This window comes from Tachyglossus aculeatus, chromosome 18, assembly GCF_015852505.1.
Source record: "Tachyglossus aculeatus isolate mTacAcu1 chromosome 18, mTacAcu1.pri, whole genome shotgun sequence".
NCBI lineage: Eukaryota > Metazoa > Chordata > Mammalia > Monotremata > Tachyglossidae > Tachyglossus > Tachyglossus aculeatus.
This window is the reverse complement of record NC_052083.1, coordinates 39,123,268-39,147,329: the sequence shown is the minus strand read 5'-3', so window position 1 is coordinate 39,147,329 and position 24,062 is coordinate 39,123,268. Positions and strand designations below refer to the sequence as shown.

General features: G+C 46.4%; 1 protein-coding gene across 1 annotated transcript; it reads left to right on the top strand.

Moving 5' to 3' along the window:
- Positions 1-348: 348 nt before the first annotated feature.
- LOC119940117 (cytochrome P450 4A25-like) lies at positions 349-22,500 on the top strand. Its single transcript, XM_038760172.1, has 12 exons — positions 349-582; positions 3,312-3,453; positions 4,600-4,644; positions 5,760-5,887; positions 6,285-6,409; positions 7,066-7,220; positions 9,354-9,460; positions 14,502-14,692; positions 16,107-16,240; positions 19,139-19,203; positions 21,018-21,100; positions 22,256-22,500. The coding sequence occupies exons 1-12, from the start codon at positions 400-402 to the stop codon at positions 22,422-22,424; spliced, it is 1,527 nt and encodes a 508-aa protein (XP_038616100.1). The 5' UTR covers positions 349-399; the 3' UTR covers positions 22,425-22,500.
- Positions 22,501-24,062: the final 1,562 nt, after the last annotated feature.

The window sequence follows — 24,062 nt, the reverse complement described above, 5'->3', positions numbered from 1 at the left end:
AGACGACTGAATGAATGAATGAACTTGGACTTCCCAAGCGCTGAGTCCGGTGCTCCGCACACAGTAAGCGCTCAATAAAGACGATTAAATGGATGAATGAGCTTGGACTTCCCAAACGCTTAGTCCAGTGCTCCGCACACAGTGAGCGCTCAGTAGAGACGACTGAATGAATGAATGAACTTGGACTTCCCAAGCGCTGAGTCCGGTGCTCCGCACACAGTAAGCGCTCAATGAAGACGAGTGAATGGATGAATGAGTACGAATGACTGAATGAAGAGGGCTGGCGCCGCTTGCCGCCGCCCGCGGTCCTGCAGGACCTTGGAGAGCTCCCGGGCGCCCCGGGCCTCTGGACCATTTTCGGCCGGACTCCAGCTGGCCCCTGCCAAGGCCTTGGCTAGCATGGGACCCTCCTCCGCCCCCGTACTGGACGCCTCCAGGCCCCTGCACTTGGCCGCGGCCTTCTTCCTGGCTCTGATGCTGCTCAAAGCGCTGCGGCTCTACCTGCGCCGCCTGGACCTGGGCCGGGCCCTGGAGGGATTCCCGAGGCTCCCGGACCAAGGCCTCTTCGGCCAGGGAACGGAGGTAGGGGGAAAGCCCTGGGGATGAGGGGGAGGAAAAAGACACCCAGATCCGGCTGCAGAGGGCTCCGAGGGAATGCCTGGAATCCCCTCCCTCCGCACAGCCGCCAAACACATCCACCATCATCATCATCATCATCATCATCAATCGTATTTATTGAGCGCTTGGGAAGTCCAAGTTCATTCATTCATTCAGTCGTCTCTATTGAGCGCTTCCTGTGTGCGGAGCACTGGACTAAGCGCTTGGGAAGGCCAAGCTCATTCATCCATTCAATCGTATTTATTGACCTCCCTTCAAAGCCCTACTGAGAGCTCGCCTCAGTCGATCAATCGATCAATCAATCAATCGTATTTATTGAGCGCTTACTGTGTGCAGAGCACTGGACTAAGCGCTTGGGAAGTACAAGTTGGCAACATACAGAGACGGTCCCTACCCAACAGTGGGCTCACAGTCTAAAAGGCCTCCTCCAGGAGGCCTTCCCACACTCAGCCCCTTCCTTCCTCTCCCCCTCGTCCCCCTCTCCATCCCCCCCATCTTACCTCCTTCCCTTCCCCACAGCACCTGTATATATGTATATATGTTTGTACATATTTATTACTCTATTTATTTATTTATTTTACTTGTACATATCTATTCTATTTATTTTATTTTGTTAGTGTGTTTGGTTTTGTTCTCTGTCTCCCCCTTCTAGACTGTGAGCCCGCTGTTGGGTAGGGACTGTCTCTACGTGTTGCCGACTTGTACTTCCCAATTGCTTAGTACAGTGCTCTGCACACAGTAAGCGCTCAATAAATACGATTGATTGATTGATTGATTGATTACTGAGAGCTCACCTCCTCCAGGAGGCCTTCCCACACTGAGCCCCCTTTTTCCTCTTCCCCTCCCCACAGCACCTGTATATATGTATATATGTTTGTACGTATTTATTACTCTATGTATTTATTTGTACATATTTATTCTATTTTATTTTGTAAATATGTTTGGTTTTGTTCTCTGTCTCCCCCTTCTAGACTGTGGGCCCACTGTTGGGTAGGGACTGTCTCTATATGTTGCCGACTTGGACTTCCCAAGCGCTTAGTACAGTGCTCTGCACACAGTAAGCGCTCAATAAATACGATTAAATGAATGAATGTATATATGTTTGTACAGATTTATTACTCTATTTTACTTGTACATATTTACTATTCTATTTATGTTGTTAATGATGCACATTTAGCTTTAATGCTATTTGTTCTGACACCTGTCCACAGGTTTTGTTTGGTTGTCTGTCTCCCCCTCTTAGACTGTGAGCCCATTGTTGGGTAGGGACCATCTCTATGTGTTGCCAACTTGCACTTCCCAAGTGCTTAGTACAGTGCTCTGCACACAGTAAGCGCTCAATAAATACGATTGAATGAATGATGATGGTGGTATTTGTTAAGCGCTTACTATGGGCCAAGCACTGTTCTAAGCGCTGGGAGAGACCCAGGGTCATTAGGTTGTCCCACGTGGGGCTCACAGTCTCCATCCCCATTTGACAGATGAGGTCACTGAGGCACGGAGAAGGGAATAATAATAATAATGATGATGGCATTTATTAAGCGTTTACTATGTGCAAAACACTGTTCTAAGCGCTGAGAAGGTTACAAGGTGGTCAGGTTGTCCCGCGGGGGCCTCACAGTCTTCATCCCCATTTGACAGATGAGGTCACTGAGGCACAGAGAAGTTAAGTGACTTGCCCAAAGTCACACAGCTGACAATTGGCAGAGTCTGGATTTGAACCCGTGACCTCTGACTCCAAAGCCCGGGCTCTTTCCACTATGCCACGCTGCTTCTCAAGGATGATGAGGGGGTGAGGAAGGGTGGGGGCGAGGGAGATGGAGAAGCAGCGTGGATTAGTGGGAAGAGCCCGGTCTTGGGAGTCAGAGGTCGTGGGTTCTAATTCCGGCTCCACCACTTATCTGCCACTTCACTTCTCTGTGCCTCAGTGACCTCATCTGTAAAATGGGGATGAAGACTGTGAGCCCCACGCGGTACAACCTGATTACCTCGTATCTACTCCAGCGTTTAGAACGGTGCTTGGCACATCGTAAGCGCTTAACAAATACAATAATAATTATTACGGAGGACAGGGAGGAGGTCAAAGTGAGCAATTTGGGGAACAGGGGTTGGGGGAGAGGCAGGATTATGAATCGTATTTATTGAGGGCCTACTGTGTGCAAAGCACTATACTAAGTGCTTGGAAGAGAACACTACAAATGCCAAATACCTTTCCTGCCCACAACGAGCTCACAGTCTAGAAGAGGAATGTCGGGGTGAGCAAGTTGGGATGATTTGGAGTGAGGGGATGAAGTAATAATAATAATAACAATAATGGCATTTACTAAGTGCTTACTAGGTGCAAAGCACTGTTCTAAGCGCTGAAGGGGGTTGGAGGGTGAGGGGCGGAGGAAGGCGCTGTTTAACCATTGCCATTCCAGTGCCAGTCCGGGACCAAACTAGAACTAAGTGCTTGGGAGAGAACACTACAAATGCCAAATACCTTCCCTGCCCACAACGAGCTCACAGTCTAGAAGGGGAATGTGAGGGTGAGCAAGTTGGGATGATTTGGAGTGAGGGGATGAAGTAATAATAATAATAACAGTAATGGCATTTACTAAGTGCTTACTATGTGCAAAGCACTGTTCTAAGCGCTGAAGGGGGTTGGAGGGTGAGGGGCGGAGGAAGGCGCTATTTAACCATTGCCATTCCAGTGCCAGTCCGGGACCAAACTAGAAGAGCTGTCGGCCCTGGTGGCCCGGTACCCCTACGCCTGTGCCCAGTGGACTGGCATCTGCACCGCCACCGTCAGCATCTACCACCCCGACTACGTGAAGACCCTCCTGAGCAGAGAGGGTAAGGGCCGGGGCGACCCCTTGGAGGCCAGTTTCTTCTCCACCACAACCCACCCTCTAGGAACCCCGTTTCCCCGTCCCCCCGAGGCCCGTGAGAGACAGGGAGGGAGATGTCCAGTCTGCAAAACCCCAGGTGGAATCACTGGTCCAGGTTTCTGCAGTCAGTGGGACTCTAAATTGATGATCAGTACAGTGCTAAGCGCTCAGTACAGCTCTCTGCACACAGTAAGCGTTCAATAAATACGACTGAATGAGCGGATGAATGATGGAACCCAGGGGTAGCAACTGTCACCTCGTGTGGAACTTGTAGATTGTGGAGAAGCAGGGGAAAAGAAACTGCTAAAGAGGGTTTCCGGAGGAAAAATCAATCAGAGATGTCCTCCTGGTGGAGGTGGGCTTTCAGAAGACCTTTGAAGAGAGCCGTGACTTGGAAGAGGGGAACAGGGAGGCTTCAGGCAGGGGCAGTAATAATAATAATGATGATGATGGCATTTGTTGAGCGCTTGCTGTATGCGAAGCACTGTTCTAAATGCCGGAGGGGGATACAAGGTGATCGTGTTGTCCCACATGGGGCTCACAGTCTTCAACCCCATTTTCCAGATGAGGTAACTGAGGCACAGGGAAACCAAGTGACTTGCCCAAGGTCACACAGCTGACAATTGGTGGAGCCGGGATTTGAACCCATGACCTCTGACTCCCAAGCCCGTGCTCTTTCCATTGAGCCTCGCTGCAGTAGAGTGAGCAAGGGGTCAGAGGGACTGTACTGGCCGCACGGTGACTGTTTTGCACCTGTTGTGTGCAGAGCACTGTCCTGGGCTCTGCCTGTGTGTAAAACACTGTACTGGGTGACTACTTTGTTCAGAGTGTTGTATTGGACGCCATCTGTTCCGGAGAGCATTATGCACACATGGGGTACTCAGAAAATGCCTTTGTTGTTGATAATGATTTTAAAGTCCCTGTTTATGGTCATCTTCCTGCAGCTCACAAACCCAGAAGTCTTTTGGGGCCTCTAGCTAATAGATGCCCAGTAATGCGATTATGATTCCTTTGTCACACTCCAAGGACAGATGTCCTCATCCACTTTTCTTCCATTTCTTTGGGGAAAAGATGATTTCGCTCGTTCCAACCTCCCATTTTTGCCTTTCAGATCCGAAGAACCCACTGATCTCCAAGTTTCTGTTTCCATGGATTGGTAAAATGTGGGCCTGGAGCGTGGGGGCAGGGCGGGGAGGAGGCCTTCCCAGACTGAGCCCCTTCCTTCCTCTCCCCCTCGCCCCCCTCTCCATCCCCCCCTTCTTACCTCCTTCCCTTCCCCACAGCACCTGTATATATGTATATATGTTTGTACGTATTTATTACTCTATTTATTTATTTATTTATTTTATTTGTACATATCTATTCTATTTATTTTATTGTGTTAGTACGTTTGGTTTTGTTCTCTGTCTCCCCCTTTTAGACTGTGAGCCCACTGTTGGGTAGGGACTGTCTCTATATGTTGCCAATTTGTACTTCCCAAGCGCTTAGTACAGTGCTCTGCACATAGTAAGCGCTCAATAAATACGATTGATGATGATGATGACGATTCACTTTGCACCAGACAGGTAGCAAACCTCCAGTTGTGAGATGACGAGAGCCTGAAGCAAGGTGGGGCCCACAATGGGTGGTGATAAAGAGGTGGTCCCGGGATACGTGGTGGAACACTCTGTAACTCTTTAGTACTCTCTCAAACGTTCAGTACAGTGCCATACACAGATTAGGTCCTTTAAGTCGGGGCTCCTGTCTCCTAACTCCATTGTACTCTCCCAAAGTAGATGTAAACTCCTGAAGGGCAGGGATCATGTCAGTTAACTAATAATAATGATGGTATTTGCTAGGTGCTTACTATGTGCCAGGCACTGTTCTAAGCGCTGGGGTAGATACAAGGTAATTGGGTTGGACACAGTCCCTGTCCCACATGGGGTTCACAGTCTTAAACCCCATTTTACAGATGAGGGGATTGAGGCCCAGAGAAGCGAAGTCACTCGCCCAAGGTCACACAGCAGACAGGTGGCGGAGCCGGGATTAGAACCCATAAATTAGAACTCTATTATAGTCTTCCATTTGCTCATGTCGGCGCTCAGTACAGAGTAGATTGTAAACTCTTGCAGGGCAGAGATCAACATCATCAATCGTATTTATTGAGCGCTTACTGTGTGCAGACTAAGCACTTGCACTGTACTAAGATCATGTCTCCTATTGACCTCTCCCAAGCGTTCTGAACCCAGTAACAGCTCAATCGATATTCCTGATTGATTTCACTCTTCCCAGGTAAAGGCCTCCTACTCTCAAACGGATCCAAGTGGTTTCAGCACCGGAAACTTCTGGCTCCCGGCTTTCACGTCGACGTCCTGAAGCCCTTCGTTCGGCTGATGGCTGACTCTGCCACGGTGATGCTGGTGAGAGTCCAAACAGTAGCCTCTGCTTCCTCAAGATCTTCGTGAAAGTCAGCAGGGACTCCAAAGAACGCGCTCTGTTGGGGGTGGAGGGGTGGAGAGGACACACTGGTGATGGTGGTGAAGGTGATGTCGCCATGAGGATAATAATAATGGTATTTGTTGAGCACTTACTAGGTGCAAAGCACTGTTCAAAGCGCTTGGGGTGATCAGGTTGACCCACGTGGGGCTCAGTCTTAATCCCCATTTTCCAGAATGAGGGAACTGAGGCCCAGAGAAGTGAAGAGACTTGCCCAAAGTCACCCAGCTGACAAGCGGCGGAGCCGGGATTAGAACCCATGATCTCTGACTCCCAAGCCCGGGCTCTTTCCACACTGAACCACGCTGCTTCCTTCTTTAGGGTAACTGGAAGAAGCTGATCTCTCAGGAGGAGTCTGTGGAGATTTTTCAGCCCATCAGTTTGATGGCGCTGGAGTTGGTTTGGAAATGCGCCTTCAGCCACCCGATCAGTTACCAGGGAAACGGGTGAGTCCCCAGGCCTAGAATCCTAAAAGAGGGTCCTCGAAGGCCTTCCTTGACAAAGCCCTCCTTTCCTCTTCTTCCACTCCCTTCTGCATTGCCCTGACTCGCTCCCTTTATTCATCCCCCCTCCCATCCCCACAGCATTAACGTCCACATCTGTCATTTATTTATTTCTATTAATGTCTGTCTATCCCTCTAGACTGTGAGCTCGTTGTGGTCAGGGAGTGTGTCTGTTTATTATTATTAATAATAATAATAATGGCATTTGTTAAGCACTTACTATGTGCAAAGCACTGTTCTAAGCGCTGGGGGATACAAGGTGATCAAGTTGTCCCCCGGGGGGCTCACAGTCTTAGTCCCCATTTTACAGATGAGGTAACTGAGGCGCAGAGAAGTTAAGTGACTTGCCCAAGGTCACACAGCAGACATGTGGCAGAGTCGGGATTCGAACCCATGACCTCTGACTCCAAAGCCCGTGCTTTTTCCACTGAGCCACGCTGCTTGTTCTGTTGTGCTCTCCTAAGCGCTTAGTACAGTGTTCTGCACACAGTAAGTGTTCAAGAAATATGATTGAACGAATGAATAAATGAATGGGGTTAATGGGATGACAGCAAGAGGCTCATGGGGTCTCCATCCTCCATCTTCTCCTTGTCCTCCAGGAATTCGGAGACATACACTCGGGCTGTGGAGGAGCTCACCTACTTGACGTCCCAACGCGGTCTGACTTACCTTTTCCACTTTGACTCGGTGTACTGGCTCACCCCCCCGGGACGCCGTTTCCAGGAGGTATCTCAACTAGCACACCTGCACACAGGTAACTGATCAGTCAGGAGTACTTACGGAGCACCTCCTGGGGGCACAGCACTGGACTGAACGCCTGGCAGAGCAAGCAAATAATAATAATAATAATAATTGTGGTGTTTATTAAGTGCTTACTATGTGCCAGGCACTGTACTAAGTGCTGGGGTAGATACAAGTGAATCAGGTTGGACACAGTCCCTATCCCACCTAGGGCTCACAGACGTGGTCCCTGCCCTCAGAGAGTTCCCAATCTACCGTGGGTGCAGAGCACTGTAATGAGCATTTCGGAGAGTAGCATGGAGTTGGTAGGCCCAATCCCTGCCTTCATTATCATCATCATCATCTCCAGTGGTAATTATTGGGTGCTTACTGTGTGCAGAGCACTGCATTAAGTGCTTGGGAGAGTATAATAAGCAGAGTTGGTAAACACATTCCCTGCCCATAACAAGCTTACATTAATACAAATAAATCATTTATAATATAATAATAATAATAGTAATGGCATTTATTAAGCACTTACTGTATGCAAAGCACTGTTCTAAGCGCTGGGATATAGATAGGTACATATATCTATATATACATATATATGCAGATAGATAGATGATAGGTAGATATAGATGTAGATCAGCACTTAGAACATTGCTCTGCACACAGTAAGTGCTTAACAAATACCATTATTATTATTATTATAGCCAGAGACTTCATACACATATACATATATATGCAGATAGATAGATGATAGGTAGATATAGATGTAGATCAGCACTTAGAACAGTGCTCTGCACACAGTAAGCGCTTAACAAATACCATTATTATTATTATTATAGCAAGAGACTTCCAGTTTAGTGGGGGAGATAGACACTAGAGGAAATTACAGAAAGGTGGAAAGTGGCTATTTAAGTGAGTTCACAAGAGACAAACTGAAACATCAAAGGGCGCGGTTGGCAGAGGGTGCCAGGCTGGTGGTTAAGGGGGATAAAATTCATTCATTCATTCATTCAATCGTATTTACTGAGCTATGTGCCAGGCACTGTACTTTCATATTTGATTTTACTGTGTGCAGAGCACTGTATTAAGCGCTTGGGAAGTACAAATTAGCAACATATAGAGACGGTCCCTACCCAACAGCAGGTTTACAGTCTAGAAGGAGGAGACAGCCAACAAAACAAAACATATTAACAAAATAAAATAGAATAAAAATTGGTCCTTCCTCTCTGCCCCTCCGTATTCTAATCAATCAATCAATCAATCAATCAATCGTATTTATTGAGCGCTTACTGTGTGCAGAGCACTGTACTAAGTGCTTGGGAAGTCCAAGTTGGCAACATCTAGAGATGGTCCCTACCCAACAGTGGGCTCACAGTCTAGAAGGGGGAGACAGAACAAAACAAAGCATATTAACAAAATAAAATAGAATAAAAATTGGTCCTTCCTCTCTGCCCCTCAGTATTCTAATCAATCAATCAATCAATCAATCAATCAATCATATTTATTGAGCGTTTACTGTGTGCAGAGCACTGTACTAAGCGCTTGGGAAGTCCAAGTTGGCAACATATAGAGATGGTCCCTACCCAACAGTGGGCTCACAGTCTAGAAGGGGGAGACAGAGAACAAAACAAAACATATTAACAAAATAAAATAGAATAAAAATTGGTCCTTCCTCTCTGCCCCTCCGTATTCTAATCAATCAATCAATCAATCAATCGTATTTATTGAGCGCTTACTGTGTGCAGAGCACTGTACTAAGCACTTGGGAAGTCCAAGTTGGCAACATCTAGAGACGGTCCCTACCCAACAGTGGGCTCACAGTCTAGAAGGGGGAGATAGAGAACAAAACCAAACATATTAACAAAATAAAATAAATAGAATAGATGCGTACAAGTAAAATAAATAAATAGAGTAATAAATATGTACAAATATGTACAAACATATATACATATATGTACATATATCCAAGCACTTAGTACAGTGCTCTGCACACAGTAAGCGCTCAATAAATACGATTGATTGATATACAATATTCTAGACTAGCACTTCCTCAGTCCACCCTCATAGATACCCGTGGGTGAGCGTGTGATAATTAAGGGGGAGACTCAGTGAATTCCCCCCACATTCCCGGGAGAACACCCCGACCCTCCTGCTCCAGATGCAGCGATTCGGAAGAGGCAGGCCGACCTTGGCGGGGAGCGGGAGCTGGAGAAGATCCGGACGAAGCGGCACGTGGATTTTCTGGACATCCTCCTCTGCTCCAGAGTAAGTCCCAACCAATCTGACATGGGTCGGCCGTCGAGCTGGGGAAGCCCGGACTAAGGAGATCAGATAATTTTATTATTATTTTGGATGTGCCAAATCCAGCGCTTAGTACAGTGCCTGCCCCACCGTAAGCGCTTAACAAATACCATAATTGTTATTACCCACTCCCTCCTTTTTTATGGTATTTGTTAAGCGTTTACTATGGGCCAGGCACTGTATTTTCATGATATTTGATTTTTTAATGGTATTTGTTAAGCATTTAGTATGTGCCAAGCACTGCATTTTCATACTTGATTTTTTAGATGGTATTTGTTAAGCGTTTACTATGTGCTAGGCACTGTGTTTTCATGATATTTGGTTTTTTTAACGGTATTTGTTAAGCTCTTACTATGGGCCGCACGCTGTATTTTCATGATATTTGATTTCTTAATGGTATTTGTTAAGCGTTTACTCTGTGCCAGGCACTGTATTTTCATATTTGATTTTTAAATGGTATTTTTTAAGCATTTACTATGTGCCGGCACTGTATTTTCATGATACTTGATTTTTTAAATGGTATTTGTTAAGCATTTAACTACGTGCCAGCACTGTATTTTCATGATACTTGATTTTTTAAATGGTATTTGTTAAGTGTTTACTATGTGCCAGGCACTGTATTTTCATACTTGATTTTTTAAATGGTATTTGTTAAGCGTTTACTACGTGCCAGGCACCATATTTTCATGATATTTGATTTTTAATGGTATTTGTTAAGCATTTACTATGTGCCAGGCACTGTATTTTCATACTTGATTTTTAAAATGGTATTTGTTAAGCATTTACTATGTGTCAGGTACTGTGTTTTCATATTTGATTTTTAAATATATTTTTTAAGCATTTACTATGTGTCAGGCACTGTATTTTCATGATATTTGATTTTTAATGGTATTTGTTAAGCATTTACAATGTGCCAGGCACTGTATTTTCATACTTGATTTTTTAAATGGTATTTGTTAAGCATTTACTATGTGCAGGCACTGTATTTTCATAATATTTGGGTTTTTTAATGGTATTTGTTAAGCGTTTACCATGGGCCAGGCACTTTATTTTCATATTTGGTTTTTTTAATGGTATTTGTTAAGCTCTTACTATGGGCCACACACTGTATTTTCATGATATTTGATTTCTTAATGGCATTTGTTAAGCGTTTACTATGTGCCAGGCACTGTATTTTCATATTTGATTTTTAAATGGTATTTTTTAAGCATTTACTATGTGCCGGCACTGTATTTTCATGATACTTGATTTTTTAGATGGTATTTGTTAAGCATTTACTATGTGTCAGGCACTGTATTGTCATGATATTTGATTTTTTTAATGGTATTTGTTAGGCATTTACTATGTGCCAGGCACTGTATTTTCATATTTGATTTTTAAATGGCATTTCTTAAGCGTTAACTGTGTGTCAGGCACTGTATTTTCATGATATTTGATTTTTTTAATGGTATTTCTTAAGTGTTTACTATGTGCCAGGCACTGTATTTTCATACTTGATTTTTTAAATGGCATTTGTTGAGCATTTACTATGTGTCCAGCACTGTATTTTCATGACATTTGATTTTTTTAATGATATTTGCTAAGCATTTACTATGTGCAAGGCACTGTATTTTCATATTTGATTTTTAAATGGCATTTTTGAAGCATTTACTGTGCGTCAGGCACTGTATTTTCATGATATTTGATTTTTTTAATGGTATTTCTTAAGTGTTCGCTATGTGCCAGGCACTGTATTTTCATACTTGATTTTTTAAATGGCATTTGTTGAGCATTTACTATGTGTCCGGCACTGTATTTTCATGACATTTGATTTTTTTAATGATATTTGTTAAGCATTTACTATGTGCCAGGCACTGTATTTTCATATTTGATTTTTAAATGGTATTTTTGAAGCGTTTACTGTGCGTCAGGCACTGTATTTCCATGATATTTGATTTTTTTAATGGTATTTCTTAAGTGTTTGCTATGTGCCAGGCACTGTATTTTCATACTTGATTTTTTAAATGGCATTTGTTGAGCATTTACTATGTGTCTGGCACTGTATTTTCATGACATTTGATTTTTTTAATGATATTTGTTAAGCATTTACTATGTGCCAGGCACTGTATTTTCATATTTGATTTTTAAATGGTATTTTTGAAGCGTTTACTGTGCGTCAGGCACTGTATTTCCATGATATTTGATTTTTTTAATGGTATTTCTTAAGTGTTTGCTATGTGCCAGGCACTGTATTTTCATACTTGATTTTTTAAATGGCATTTGTTGAGCATTTACTATGTGTCCAGCACTGTATTTTCATGATATTTGATTTTTTTAATGGTATTTGTTAGGCATTTACTATGTGCCAGGCACTGTATTTTCATATTTGATTTTTAAATGGTATTTTTGAAGCGTTTACTGTGTGTCAGGCACTGTATCTTCATGATATTTGATTTTTTAAATGGTATTTCTTAAGTGTTTACTATGTGCCAGACACTATATTAAGTGCTGGGGCAATCAAATCAATCAATCAATCGCATTTATTCAGCCCTTACTGTGTGCAGGGCACTGTACTAAGCGCTGGGGAAGTCCAAGCTGGCAACATATAGAGACGGTCCCTACCCAACAGCGGGCTCACAGTCTAGAAGATACAAGTTCATCAAGCTGGACACGTTCCTTGTCCCATTGGGGGCTCACAGTTACAGACGAGGTCACCGAGGCCCAGAGAAGTGAAGCGACTTGCCCGAAGTCACACAGCAGACGAGTGGCAGAGCTGGGGTTTGAACCCAGGTCCTCCAGATTCCCAGGCTTGGGCTCTGTCCACTAGGCAACCAGGAGTCAGAGGTCATGGGTTCAAATCCCGGCTCCGCCACTTGTCAGCTGCATGACTTTGGGCAAGTCACTTAATCGATCAATCGTATTTATTGAGCGCTTACTGGGTGCAGAGCACTGTACTAAGCGCTTGGGAAGTACAAGTTGGCAACATTTGGAGACAGTCCCTACCCAACAGTGGGCTCACAGTCTAAAAGGGGGAGACAGAGAACCAAACCAAACATACTAACAAAATAAAGTAAATAGAATACTCTTCTCTTCGTCTCCCGTGCTCCAGTCCCGGCTTCCCCTGCTGCTCCATGGCCTTTCGGCCATCGGGAACTCCGTCAAGTCAATCAGGATCGTCGCCCAGGTGGCCACCATGTATCCTCTTTATGCAGGAAGAAGAGGAGGGGAGGGAGAGGATGCTGGCTTTGCCTGGAATTTTCCAGACAATCATTTGCCACATCTGAGTGACCAAGGGTCACTCCCACCAAGTCTCTCTCTGTTTTCTTTTAGACTGTGAGCCCACTGTTGGGTAGGGACTGTCTCTATATGTTGCCAACTTGGACTTCCCAAGCGCGTAGTCCAGTGCTCTGCACATCGCAAGCGCTCAATAAATACGATTGATTGATTGATTGGTTTTCTCCCTGTGCCTCTCCATCTCTGTCTCGCCATCTCTCTGTGGGTCTCTGTCTCTCCGCCGTCTCCCCTTCCACCTGTCTCTGTGTTTCCCTGATCTGGAGCCTTCTGCCAACCCACCCGCCGCCAGCCTTATGTGAGCTCCCAGAAGAGGCCCTTCACTCCATCGTCCCCCCCGGCCTGGTCCCCTGAGGCAGGAGTTTGGTGATGGGTTAAAAATCCCTGACCCCCATGGGGTCACCGGGGCAAGGCAGTCCGGGCCCCTCTTTTCCTTATAATAATAATAATAGTGGCATTTATTAAGCGCTTACTATGTGCAAAGCACTGTTCTAAGCGCTGGGGAGATTACAAGGTGATCAGGTTGTCCCACGGGGGGCTCGCAGTCTTAATCCCCATTTTACAGATGAGGTAACTGAGGCCCAGAGAAGTTAAGTTCTCATTCTCGCCTGTCCCGCCATCGACCCCCGGCCCACATCATCCCCCGGGCCCGGAATGCCCTCCCTCTGCCCATCCGCCAAGCTAGCTCTCTTCCTCCCTTCAAGGCCCTACTGAGAGCTCACCTCCTCCAGGAGGCCTTCCCAGACTAAGCCCCTTCCTTCCTCTCCCCCTCATCCCCCTCTCCATCCCCCTCATCTTACCTCCTTCCTTATATATATATATATATATATATATATATATGTTTGTACATATTTATTACTCTATTTATTTTACTTGTACATATCTATTCTATTTATTTTATTTTGTTAGTATGTTTGGTTTTGTTCTCTGTCTCTCCCTTTTAGACTGTGAGCCCACTGTTGGGTAGGGACTGTCTCTATATGTTGCCAACTTGTACTTCCCAAGTGCTTAGTACAGTGCTCTGCACACAGTAAGCGCTCAATAAATACGATTGATTGATTGATTGATTAAGTGACTTGCCCAAAGTCACGTAGCTGACAAGTGGCAGAGCCGGGATTTGAACCCATGACCTCTGACTCCAAAGCCCTTGCTCTTTCCTTATGAAGGATGATGGTGGGATTCAGCACTTAGAACAATGCTTGGCATACAAATACTATTATTAGCATCATTATTCAGGCAGAGGGGCGGAGGGCAGGGCCTCGCTTTGGGGATGGATGGTGGGATTCGTGCAGAGGGATGGGGGGTCATGATGGATGCCATGATTGGAGAGGAGAAGCAGCGTGGCTCAGTGGAAAGAGCCCTGGCTTGGGAGTCAGAGGTCGTGGGTTCTAATCCCGTCTCCGCTACTTGTCAGCTGTGTGACTTTGGACAAGTCACTTCACTTCTCTGGACCTCAATTCCCTCGTCTGTAAAATGGGGTTGTCCCACGTGGGACAACCTGATCACCTTGTATCCCTCCCAGCGCTTAGAACAGTGCTTTGCACATAGTAAGCGCTTAACTGGAGGGACTGTCTCTATATGTTGCCAACTTGTACTTCCCAAGCGCTTAGTACAGTGCTCTGCACACAGTAAGCGCTCAATAAATATGATTGATGGATTGATTGATTAACAAATGTCATTATTATTGGTGGAGAGGGACGGGGAAGGTGGGAATTGGCTGGTGGCTCTCCTTCAGACCGAGAAAGGCGAAGAGCTGTCGGACGCGGACCTGAGGGCCGAGGTGGACACGTTCATATTCGCGGGCCACGACACCACGGCCAGTGGCATCTCCTGGACGCTCTACTGTTTGGCCCTGCACCCCGAGCATCAGCAGCGCTGCCGCGAGGAGGCCCGGAAAATTCTGGAAGAACGGGACACCGTCCAGTGGTGAGAGGTCACGATTCCCAAATGGGAAGTCTCGCCCCGGGCTTCTGGCTGGGACAGAAAATCCCCCAAATGAAGCCACCCCAGGGAGGGAGAGACCAGCAGTGCTCACTATGTGTCAGGCACTGTTCTAAGCGCTGGGGTAGATACAAGTCGATCAGGTTGGACACGGTCCACAGTCCCACTCGGGGCTCACGGCCTCAATCCCCATTTTACAGATGAAGTAAATAATAATAATGACGGTATTTCTTAAGCGTTGACTATGTGCAAAGCACTGTTCCAAGCGCTGGGGAGATTACAACGTGATCAGCTTGTCCCACGGGGGGCTCACGGTTTTAATCCCCGTTTTACAGATGAGGGAACTGAGGCCCGGAGAAGTGAAGTGACTTGCCCAAAGTCACACAGCTGACAGTTGGTGGAGCCGGGATTTGAACCCATGACCTCCGACTCCAAAGCCCCTGCTCTGTTAAGAGCAGCGTGGCTCAGTGGAAAGAGCCTGGGCTTGGGAGTCAGAGGTCGTGGGTTCTAATCCCAGCTCTGCTACTTATCAAGCTGTGTGACTTTGGGCAAGTCACTTCACTTCTCTGGGCCTCAGTTCCCTCACCTGTCAAATGGGGATGAAGACTGTGAGCCCCACGGGGGACCACCTGATCACCTTGTATCTCCCCAGCGCTTAGAACAGTGATTTGCACAGAGTAAGCGCTTAACAAAGATCATCATTATTAATCAATCGTATTTATTGAGCGCTTACTGTGTGCAGAGCACTGTACTAAGCGCTTGGGAAGTACAAATTGGCAACATATATTATATTATATATATAATTATATATATAATATAATATATTATATTACATATAATTATATTATATATTTATTATATAATATATAATATAATTTATATAATGCAGCATATTATATTATTGTTTTATATATTTATTATATAGTATAATATAATTATGCATTATATTATATTATGTTATATTATATATTATTATATGTTATTATTATATTATATTATATTATATTATATATAATATTATATATTCTATTCTATTATATATATTCTATTATTAAGTGGCCGGCCCGAGGTCACCCAGCAGATAAATGGGGGAGCAGGGATTGGAACCCAGGTCCTTCTGACCCCAGGCCTGGTTTCTACCTGCTAGGCCATGGAAAACTCTGTCTCCCCCTTTTAGACTGTGAGCCCACTGTTGGGTAGGGATTGTCTCTCTATGTTGCCAACTTGGACTTCCCAAGCGCTTAGTACAGTGCTCTGCACACAGTAAGTGCTCAATAAATACGATTGATTGATTGATTGATTGATTAATTGATTGATTGGGAGGAGAGCAGGCCCGGGCCTAGGTAGATGGATTCCCCCCACCCCTTGTCCCCTGCCCTGTGGATGCCGTGTCTTCCAGGGAAGATTTAGCCCAGCTGACCTTCACCACCATGTGCATTAAAGAGTCTCTGCGTCTCTACCCGCCGGTGCCGGCCGTTTCCAGGGAGCTCAGCTCGCCCATCACCTTCTTCGACGGACGCTCTCTGCCTGAAGGTCTGCACCAATCCATCGATCGTATTTATTGAGCGCTTACTGTGTGCAGAGCACTGCACTAAGCGCTTGGGAAGTCCAAGTTGGCCACATAGAGAGACAGTCCCTACCCAACAGTGGGCTCACAGTCTAAAAGGGGGAGACAGAACAAAACCAAACATACTAACAAAATGAAATAAATAGAATAGATATGTACAAGTAAAATAAATAGAGTAATAAATATGTACAAACATATATACATATATGCACCATATATGCATATATGCAAACATATATGCACCAGCGCTCAACCAGTGTGAACTGAACCCCTACTGCATGCAGGGCAGCACACTGGGTACCTACTGTGTAGAGACCACTGTACTGGGAGCCCCCTTTGTTCAGAGTGTTTAACTGGGCACCTACTGGGTGCCTGCTGGAGAAGCAGCGTGGCTCAGTGGAAAGAGAACGGGCTTTGGAGTCAGAGGTCATGGGTTCGAATCCCGGCTCTGCCACATGTCTGCTGTGTGACCTTGGGCAAATCACTTAACTTCTCTGAGTCTCAGTTACTCCATCTGTAAAATGGAGATTAAGACTGTGAGCCCCATGTGGGACAACTTGATCACCTTGTATCCCCCCCAGCGCTTAGAACAGTGCTTTGCACATAGTAAGCGCTTAACAAATGCAATTATTATTATTATTATTTATTACAGAACACTGTGATGCATGCCTGCTGTGGACACAGCGCTGTATCGGATGCCTAATGTGCGGAGAGCACTGTACTGGGTGCCTACTTTGAGAGTGCTGTGCTGGGCCACTACTGGGTGCAGAGCTCTGTAGCGTGGCTAGAGAAGCAGCGTGGCTCAGTGGAAAGAGCCCGGGCTTTGGAGTCAGAGGTCATGGGTTCAAATCCGGGCTCTGCCGATTGTCAGCTGTGTGACTTTGGGCAAGTCGCTTCACTTCTCTGGGCCTCAGTTCCCTCATCTGTAAAATGGGGATTAAGACTGTGAGCCCCACATGAGACAATCTGATTCCCTTCTATCCCCCCAGCACTTGGAACCGTGCTTTGCACATAGCAAGAGCTTAACAAATACCAAAATTATTATTATTTTTACTGGATGCCTTCTGTGTACAGAGTGCTGTACTGGGTGCCTACTGTTTTCAGAGCTTTATATGCGGTGCCTAGTCTGTCAAGGGCCGTGTACTGAGCACCTACTATGTACAGGGTGCTGTACTGGATGCCACATCGTGAAGAGTGCTCTATTTAGTTCAGCGTACTGGACACCTGCTTTGTTCAGAATGCTGTCCTGGATGACTAGTGGGGGCAGAGTTCTGAATTGGATGCCTACTATATACAGAGTGCTGTACTGAGTACCTACTGTGTATAGAGTGCTGTACTGGGTGCATACTCTGTCAAGGGCAATGTACTGAGCACCCAGTCTATGCAGGGTGTTGCACTGGGTACCGCATTGTATAGAGTGCTATTCTGGGCACCTAGTCTATCAAGGACACTGTACTAGCCACCTACTGTTTACAAGGTGCTGTCCTGGGCACTAGGGGGACGGTCAAAAGCAGCGTGGCTCAGTGGAAAGAGCCCAGGCTTGGGAGTCAGAGGTCATGGGTTCTAATCCCAGCTCTGCCACTTGTCAGCTGGGTGACTTTGGGCAAGTCACTTCACTTCTCTGGGCCTCAGTTCCCTCATCTGGAAAATGGGGATGAAGACTGGGAGCCCCACGTGGGACAACCTGATCACCTTGCCCGCAGCGCTTAGAAGAGTGCTCCGCACTTAGTAAGCGCTTAACAAATGCCGTCATTATTATTATAATTATTAAAAGAAGCAGAAGGTATGATCCTAGCCTCTGACTCACTCACAACTGAGTAGAGAGAGCGGCAGGCAGATTTGGCCTTTCCCCTCCCCACAGCACCTGTATATATGCATATATGTTTGTACGTATTTATTACTCTATTTTATTTGTACATATTTATTTATTTTATTTTGTTAATATGTTTTGTTTTGTTCTCTGTCTCCCCCTTCTAGACTGTGAGCCCACTGTTGGGTAGGGACCGTCTCTCTATGTTGCCAACTTGTCCTTCCCAAGCGCTCAGACCTCCCCCTCCCCATCCCCCCTGCCTTACCTCCTTCCCCTCCCCACAGCACCGGTATCTATGTTTGTGCGTATTTATTCATCTATTTATTTATTTATTTTATTTGTACATATTTATTTTATTTTGTTAATATGTTTTGTTTTGTTCTCCTCCTCCCCCTCCCCATCCCCCCGCCTTACCTCCTTCCCCTCCCCACAGCACCGGTATCTATGTTTGTGCGTATTTATTCATCTATTTATTTATTTATTTTATTTGTACATATTTATTTTATACTGTTAATATGATTTGTTTTGTTCTTTGCCTCCCCTTTCTAGACTGTGAGCCCACTGTTGGGTAGGGACCGTCTTTCTATATTGCCAACTTGTCCTTCCCAAGCGCTCAGTCCTCCCCCTCCCCATCCCCCCTGCCTTACCTCCTTCCCCTCCCCACAGCACCGGTATCTATGTTTGTACGTATTTATTCCTCTATTTATTCATTTATTTTATTTGTACGTATTTATTTTATTTTGTTAATATGTTTTGTTCTCTGCCTCCCCCTTCTAGACTGTGAGCCCACTGTTGGATAGGGCCCGTCTCTCTGCGTACTTCCCAAGCGCTTAGTACAGTGCTCTGCACACAGTAAGCGCTCGATAAATATGACTGAATGACTGAATCATCAATCATCAATCGTATTTATTGAGCGCTTACTGTGTGCAGAGCACTGTACTAAGCGCTTAATGCATGAATGCATGAATGACTGAGACCCCAGAGGCTGCAGGGCCCAGGCTTTCTCCACTGTCATGGTAAATGCTGGTTTCCCTCTTTCCTCCATTTCCCACAGGTGTGGTCGTCTCCTTGAACATCTACACCCTCCACAGGAACCCGGCCGTCTGGACTGACCCAGAGGTGCGCCATGGGTGCGGGGCATGGGGCGACAGGCCCGGAGTGACCTCTGCCAGTCCCCAGGGGACCCTGAGTGCCAAGGCGGCACCTACGTCCACCTGCTTCCCCGGGGGTCCGGAGAGGCCCCGCCAAAGGCTGAGCAACTGGGCCTGAAATGGCTGAACCGGCTTCTCATTCATTCAATTGTATTTATTGAGCGCTTACTGTGTGCTAAGCGCTTGGGAAGTCCAAGTCGGCAACATCTAGAGACGGTCCCTACCCACCAACGGGCTCACGGTCTAGAAGGGGGGAGACAGACGACAAAACAAAACATGGGGACAGGTGTCAAGTCGTCGGAATAAATAGGAATAAAGCTAGATGCACATCATTAACAAAATAAGTAGAATAGTACATACGTACAAGTAAAATAGAGTAATCATCGTCATCATCAATCATATTTATTGAGCGCTTACTGTGTGCAGAGCACTGTACTAAGCACTTGGGAAGTACAAGTTGGCAACATATAGAGACAGTCCCTACCCAACAACGGGCTCCAAGTCTAGAAGGGGGAAGACAGACGACAAAACAAAACATGGGGACAGGTGTCAAGTCGTCAGAATAAATAGGAATAAAGCTAGATGCACATCATTAACAAAATAAGTAGAATAGTAAATGTGTACAAACAAAATAAATAGAGTAATCATCATCATCATCATCAATCGTATTTATTGAGTGCTTACTGTGTGCAGAGCACTGTACTAAGCGCTTGGGAAGTACAAGTTGGTAACATATAGAGACAGTCCCTACCCAACAACGGGCTCACAGTCTAGAAGGGGGGAGACAGACGACAAAACAAAACATGGGGACAGGTGTCAAGTCGTCGGAATAAATAGGAATAAAGCTAGATGCACATCATTAACAAAATAAATAGAATAGTAAATACGTACAAGCAAAATAAATAGAGTAATAAATCTGTACAAATATATATACAGGGGCTGTGGGGAGGGGAAGGAGGTAGGGCGGGGGGGGTGGGGAGGAGGAGAGGATAAAAGGGGGGCTCAGTGTGGGAAGGCCTCCTGGAGGAGGTGAGCTCTTAGTAATAATAATAATAATAATGATGGTATTTGTTAAGCACTTACTACGTGCAAAGCACTGTTCTAAGAGCTGGGGAGGTTACAAGGTGATCAGGTTGTCCCACAGGGGGCTCACAGTCTTAATCCCCATTTTACAGATGAGGTAACTGAGGCACAGAGAAGTTAGTAGGGTTTTGAAGGGAGGAAGAGAGCCAACTTGGCGGATGTACGGAGGGAGGGCATTCCAGGCCGAGGGGAGGACGTGGACCCTCCTGTTTGGCTCGTGACAACAGGGTGGGCGGCCCCTGTTCAGGGGTGTGGGGGTCCCCAGGTGCCCTCCCTCCTACCCCCGTCCCCAACTTCAGCCAGGCGGGTGTGGAGGGTCCCATGGGGAAGTTCACTAAGAACTCACCTTGATCAATCAACTGTACTTATTGAGTGCTTACTGTGTGCGGAGCGCTTGGGAGAGTACAACCGAACAGACTTGACTGTGAGCCCACTGTTGGGTAGGGACTGTCTCTATATGTTGCCAACTTTTGCTTCCCAAGCGCTGAGTCCGGTGCTCTGCACACAGTAAGCGCTCAATAAATCCGATTGATTGACTTGGCAGACACGTTCCCTGCCCACAACGAGCTTACAATCCAGGAGGGAGGCCAGAATTTGGTTTCTGCCAGCATTTAGTGGCCTGGAGAAGACCAGAGTCCAGGGAAAGTCCAGTACTTGTGTTCTTGTACTCCAGTGGGCAACTGTTTTATCTCCCGACAGGTCTTCGACCCGCTGAGGTTCTCCCCTGAAAAGTCCTCCCAGAGGCACCCCCATGCTTTCCTACCATTCTCCGCAGGATCGAGGTGGGACTCCGTTCTCTCCCTCCATTCTCCCTCCCCACCCCAAGAATCCTCTCAGTTAGTCAACAGTATTTACTGAGCGCTTACCGTGCGCAGAGCACAGTACTAAGCACTTGGGAGAGCACAATATGACAACATAGACATATTCCCTGTCCTCAAAGAGCTTGCGGTCTAGAGGGTCTGTCAATCATATTTACTGAGCGCTTACTGTGTGCAAAGCACTGAACTAAGCGCTTGGAGGAGTACAGAACAATACAACTGACACATTCCTGGCCCACACGAGCAAGGATTTCTCGTCCCTTTATTGACTTGGAGAAGCGGCGTGGCTCGGTGGAAAGAGCCCGGGCTTCGGAGTCAGAGGTCGTGGGTTCAAATCCCGGCTCCGCCAATTGTCAGCTGGGTGGCTCTGGGCAAGTCACTTCACTTCTCTGGGCCTCAGTTACTTCATCTGTAAAATGGGGATTAAGACTGTGAGCCCCGCATGGGACAACCTGATCAACTTGTAACCTCCCAGCGCTTAGAACAGTGCTTTGCACATAGTAAGCGCTTAATAAATGCCATCATTATTATCCCTTTACTCTCTGGTTTGACCTCTGTCTTCCGATCTCAGTCAAGGGTCTCAGGCCTCCTTTTCCCCACCCCCCGACCAGATTTCCCTGACCAGATTGAGAAGCCGCGTGGCTCAATGGAAAGGGCCCGGGCTTGGGAGTCAGAGGTCATGGTTTCAAATCCCGGCTACGCCCATCGTCAGCGGTGTGACCTTGGGCAAGTCACTTTGCTTCTCTGGGCCTCAGTTCCCTCATCTGTAAAATGGGGGTTAAGACCGTGAGCCCCAAGTGGGACAACCTGATCACCTTGTATCCCCCTCCAGCGCTTAGAACGGTGCTTTGTACATAGTAAGCGCTTAATAAATGCCATCATTATTATTATTATTATTATTACCACCGCCACCCCCCATCCTCTGCTTTGAGCGCTCAGGAGACTCCAGGTTGCCCAGCAGTTCCGAGGCACGGCTGGGATTCGAACCCGCTCCCTGGCTTCACAACTTTGTCCTGTAGCTCTTGTGACCTTTATAGGGGCAGTAGCAGGGGAGAGAGCAGCTGAAATATGTCCCCCCACCACCCCGACAGGCCTCCATCTCCATTTTGCGTCCTCTAGGAACTGCATCGGGCAGCAATTGGCCATGAACGAGTTGAAGGTGGTGGTGGCCCAGACCCTTCTCCGCTTCAAGTTGTCTCCGGACCCCTCCCGCCCTCCCGAGCCCACCCCCCAGCTGGTCCTCAAATCCAAGACGGGAATTCATCTGCTCCTAAGGAAGCTGTCTTAGCCCCGCCAAAGACTCGGAATATTTTGACGGTTTCATCCCCGACGAATAGGCTTGTCCGCGACATTGGGATTCTGTGTTGGTGGGGTCACGGTGATCAGAGGTCAGGGGTTCAAATCCCGGCTCTGCCAATTGTCAGCTGTGTGACTTTGGGCAACTCACTTAACTTCTCTGTACCTCAGTTACCTCATCTGTAAAATGGGGATTAAGACTGTGAGCCCCCCGTGGGACAGCCTGATCACCTTATAACCTCCCCAGTGCTTAGAACAGTGCTTTGCACATAGTAAGTGCTTAATAAATGCCATTATTATTGGGATTCTGTGCTTGTGGGGTCATGGTGATCAGAGGTCAGGGGTTCAAATCCCAGCTCTGCCAGTTGTCAGCTGTGTGACTTTGGGCAACTCACTTAACTTCTCTGTACCTCAGTTGCCTCATCTGTAAAATGGGGATTAAGACTGTGAGCCCCCCGTGGGACAACCTGATCACCTTGTAACCCCCCCAGCGCTTAGAACAGTGTTTTGCACATAGTAAGCGCTTAATAAATGTTATTATTATTATTATTATAGGGATTCTGTGTTTGTGGGGTCACGGTGATCAGAGGTCAGGGGTTCAAATCCCAGCTCTGAAATTTGTCAGCTGTGTGACTTTGGGCAAATCACTTCACTTCTCTGTGCTTCAGTTACCTCATCTGTAAAATGGGGATTAAGACTGTGAGCCCCACGTGGGACAACCTGATCACCTTGTAACCCCCCCAGCGCTTAGAACAGTGTTTTGCACATAGTAAGCGCTTAACACATACCACCATTATTTGAAATATATACAAGTGCTGTGGTGAGAGGAAGGGGTATTGAGCACTTACTGTGTGCAGAGGGAAGGGAAGCAGGGCGGCTCAGTGGAAAGAGCACGGGCTTTGGAGTCAGAGGTCATGGGTTCAAATCCCAGCTCCGCCACATGTCAGCTGTGTGATTTTGGGCAAGTCACTTAACTTCTCTGAGCCTCCGTTACCTCGTCTGTAAAATGAACCCCAGCTCCACCACATGTCTGCTGTGTGACCTTGTTATTATTATCAGCTGTGTGATTTTGGGCAAGTCACTTAACCTCTCTGAGCCTCCGTTACCTCATCTGTAAAATGAATCCCGGCTCCACCAGATGTCTGCTGCACACAGTAAGCGCTCAATAAATACGATTGATTGATTGATTGATAGGAGGCCTTCCCAGACTGAGCCCCTTCCTTCGTCTCCCCCTCGTCCCCTTCTCCATCCCCCATCTTACCTCCTTCCCTTCCCCACAGCACCTGTATATATGTATATATGTTTGTACATATTTATTACTCTATTTATTTATTTATTTTACTTGTACATATCTATTCTATTTATTTTATTTTGTTAGTATGTTTGGTTTTGTTCTCTGTCTCCCCCTTTTAGACTGTGAGCCCACTGTTGGGTAGGGACTGTCTCTATATGTTGCCAATTTGTACTTCCCAAGCGCTTAGTACAGTGCTCTGCACACAGTAAGCGCTCAATAAATACGATTGATGATGATGATGATGATGATGATTGGGCCACCAGGCGGCGCTGAGGGTCACCAAGGGGGTGCTGGGCCTGCAGATTCCCCAAGTGGCCACCTGGGGGCGCTGGGGGT

Excerpts from the sequence above, each read along its gene's own strand:
- LOC119940117 (XM_038760172.1), top strand. The coding sequence starts at position 400 with ATGGGACCCTCCTCCGCCCCCGTACTGGACGCCTCCAGGCCCCTGCAC. Across the intron at positions 4,645-5,759 it reads GTTTCTGTTTCCATGGATTG|GTAAAGGCCTCCTACTCTCA; the intron begins GTAAAATGTGGG and ends CACTCTTCCCAG. Across the intron at positions 19,204-21,017 it reads CCGTCTGGACTGACCCAGAG|GTCTTCGACCCGCTGAGGTT; the intron begins GTGCGCCATGGG and ends ATCTCCCGACAG.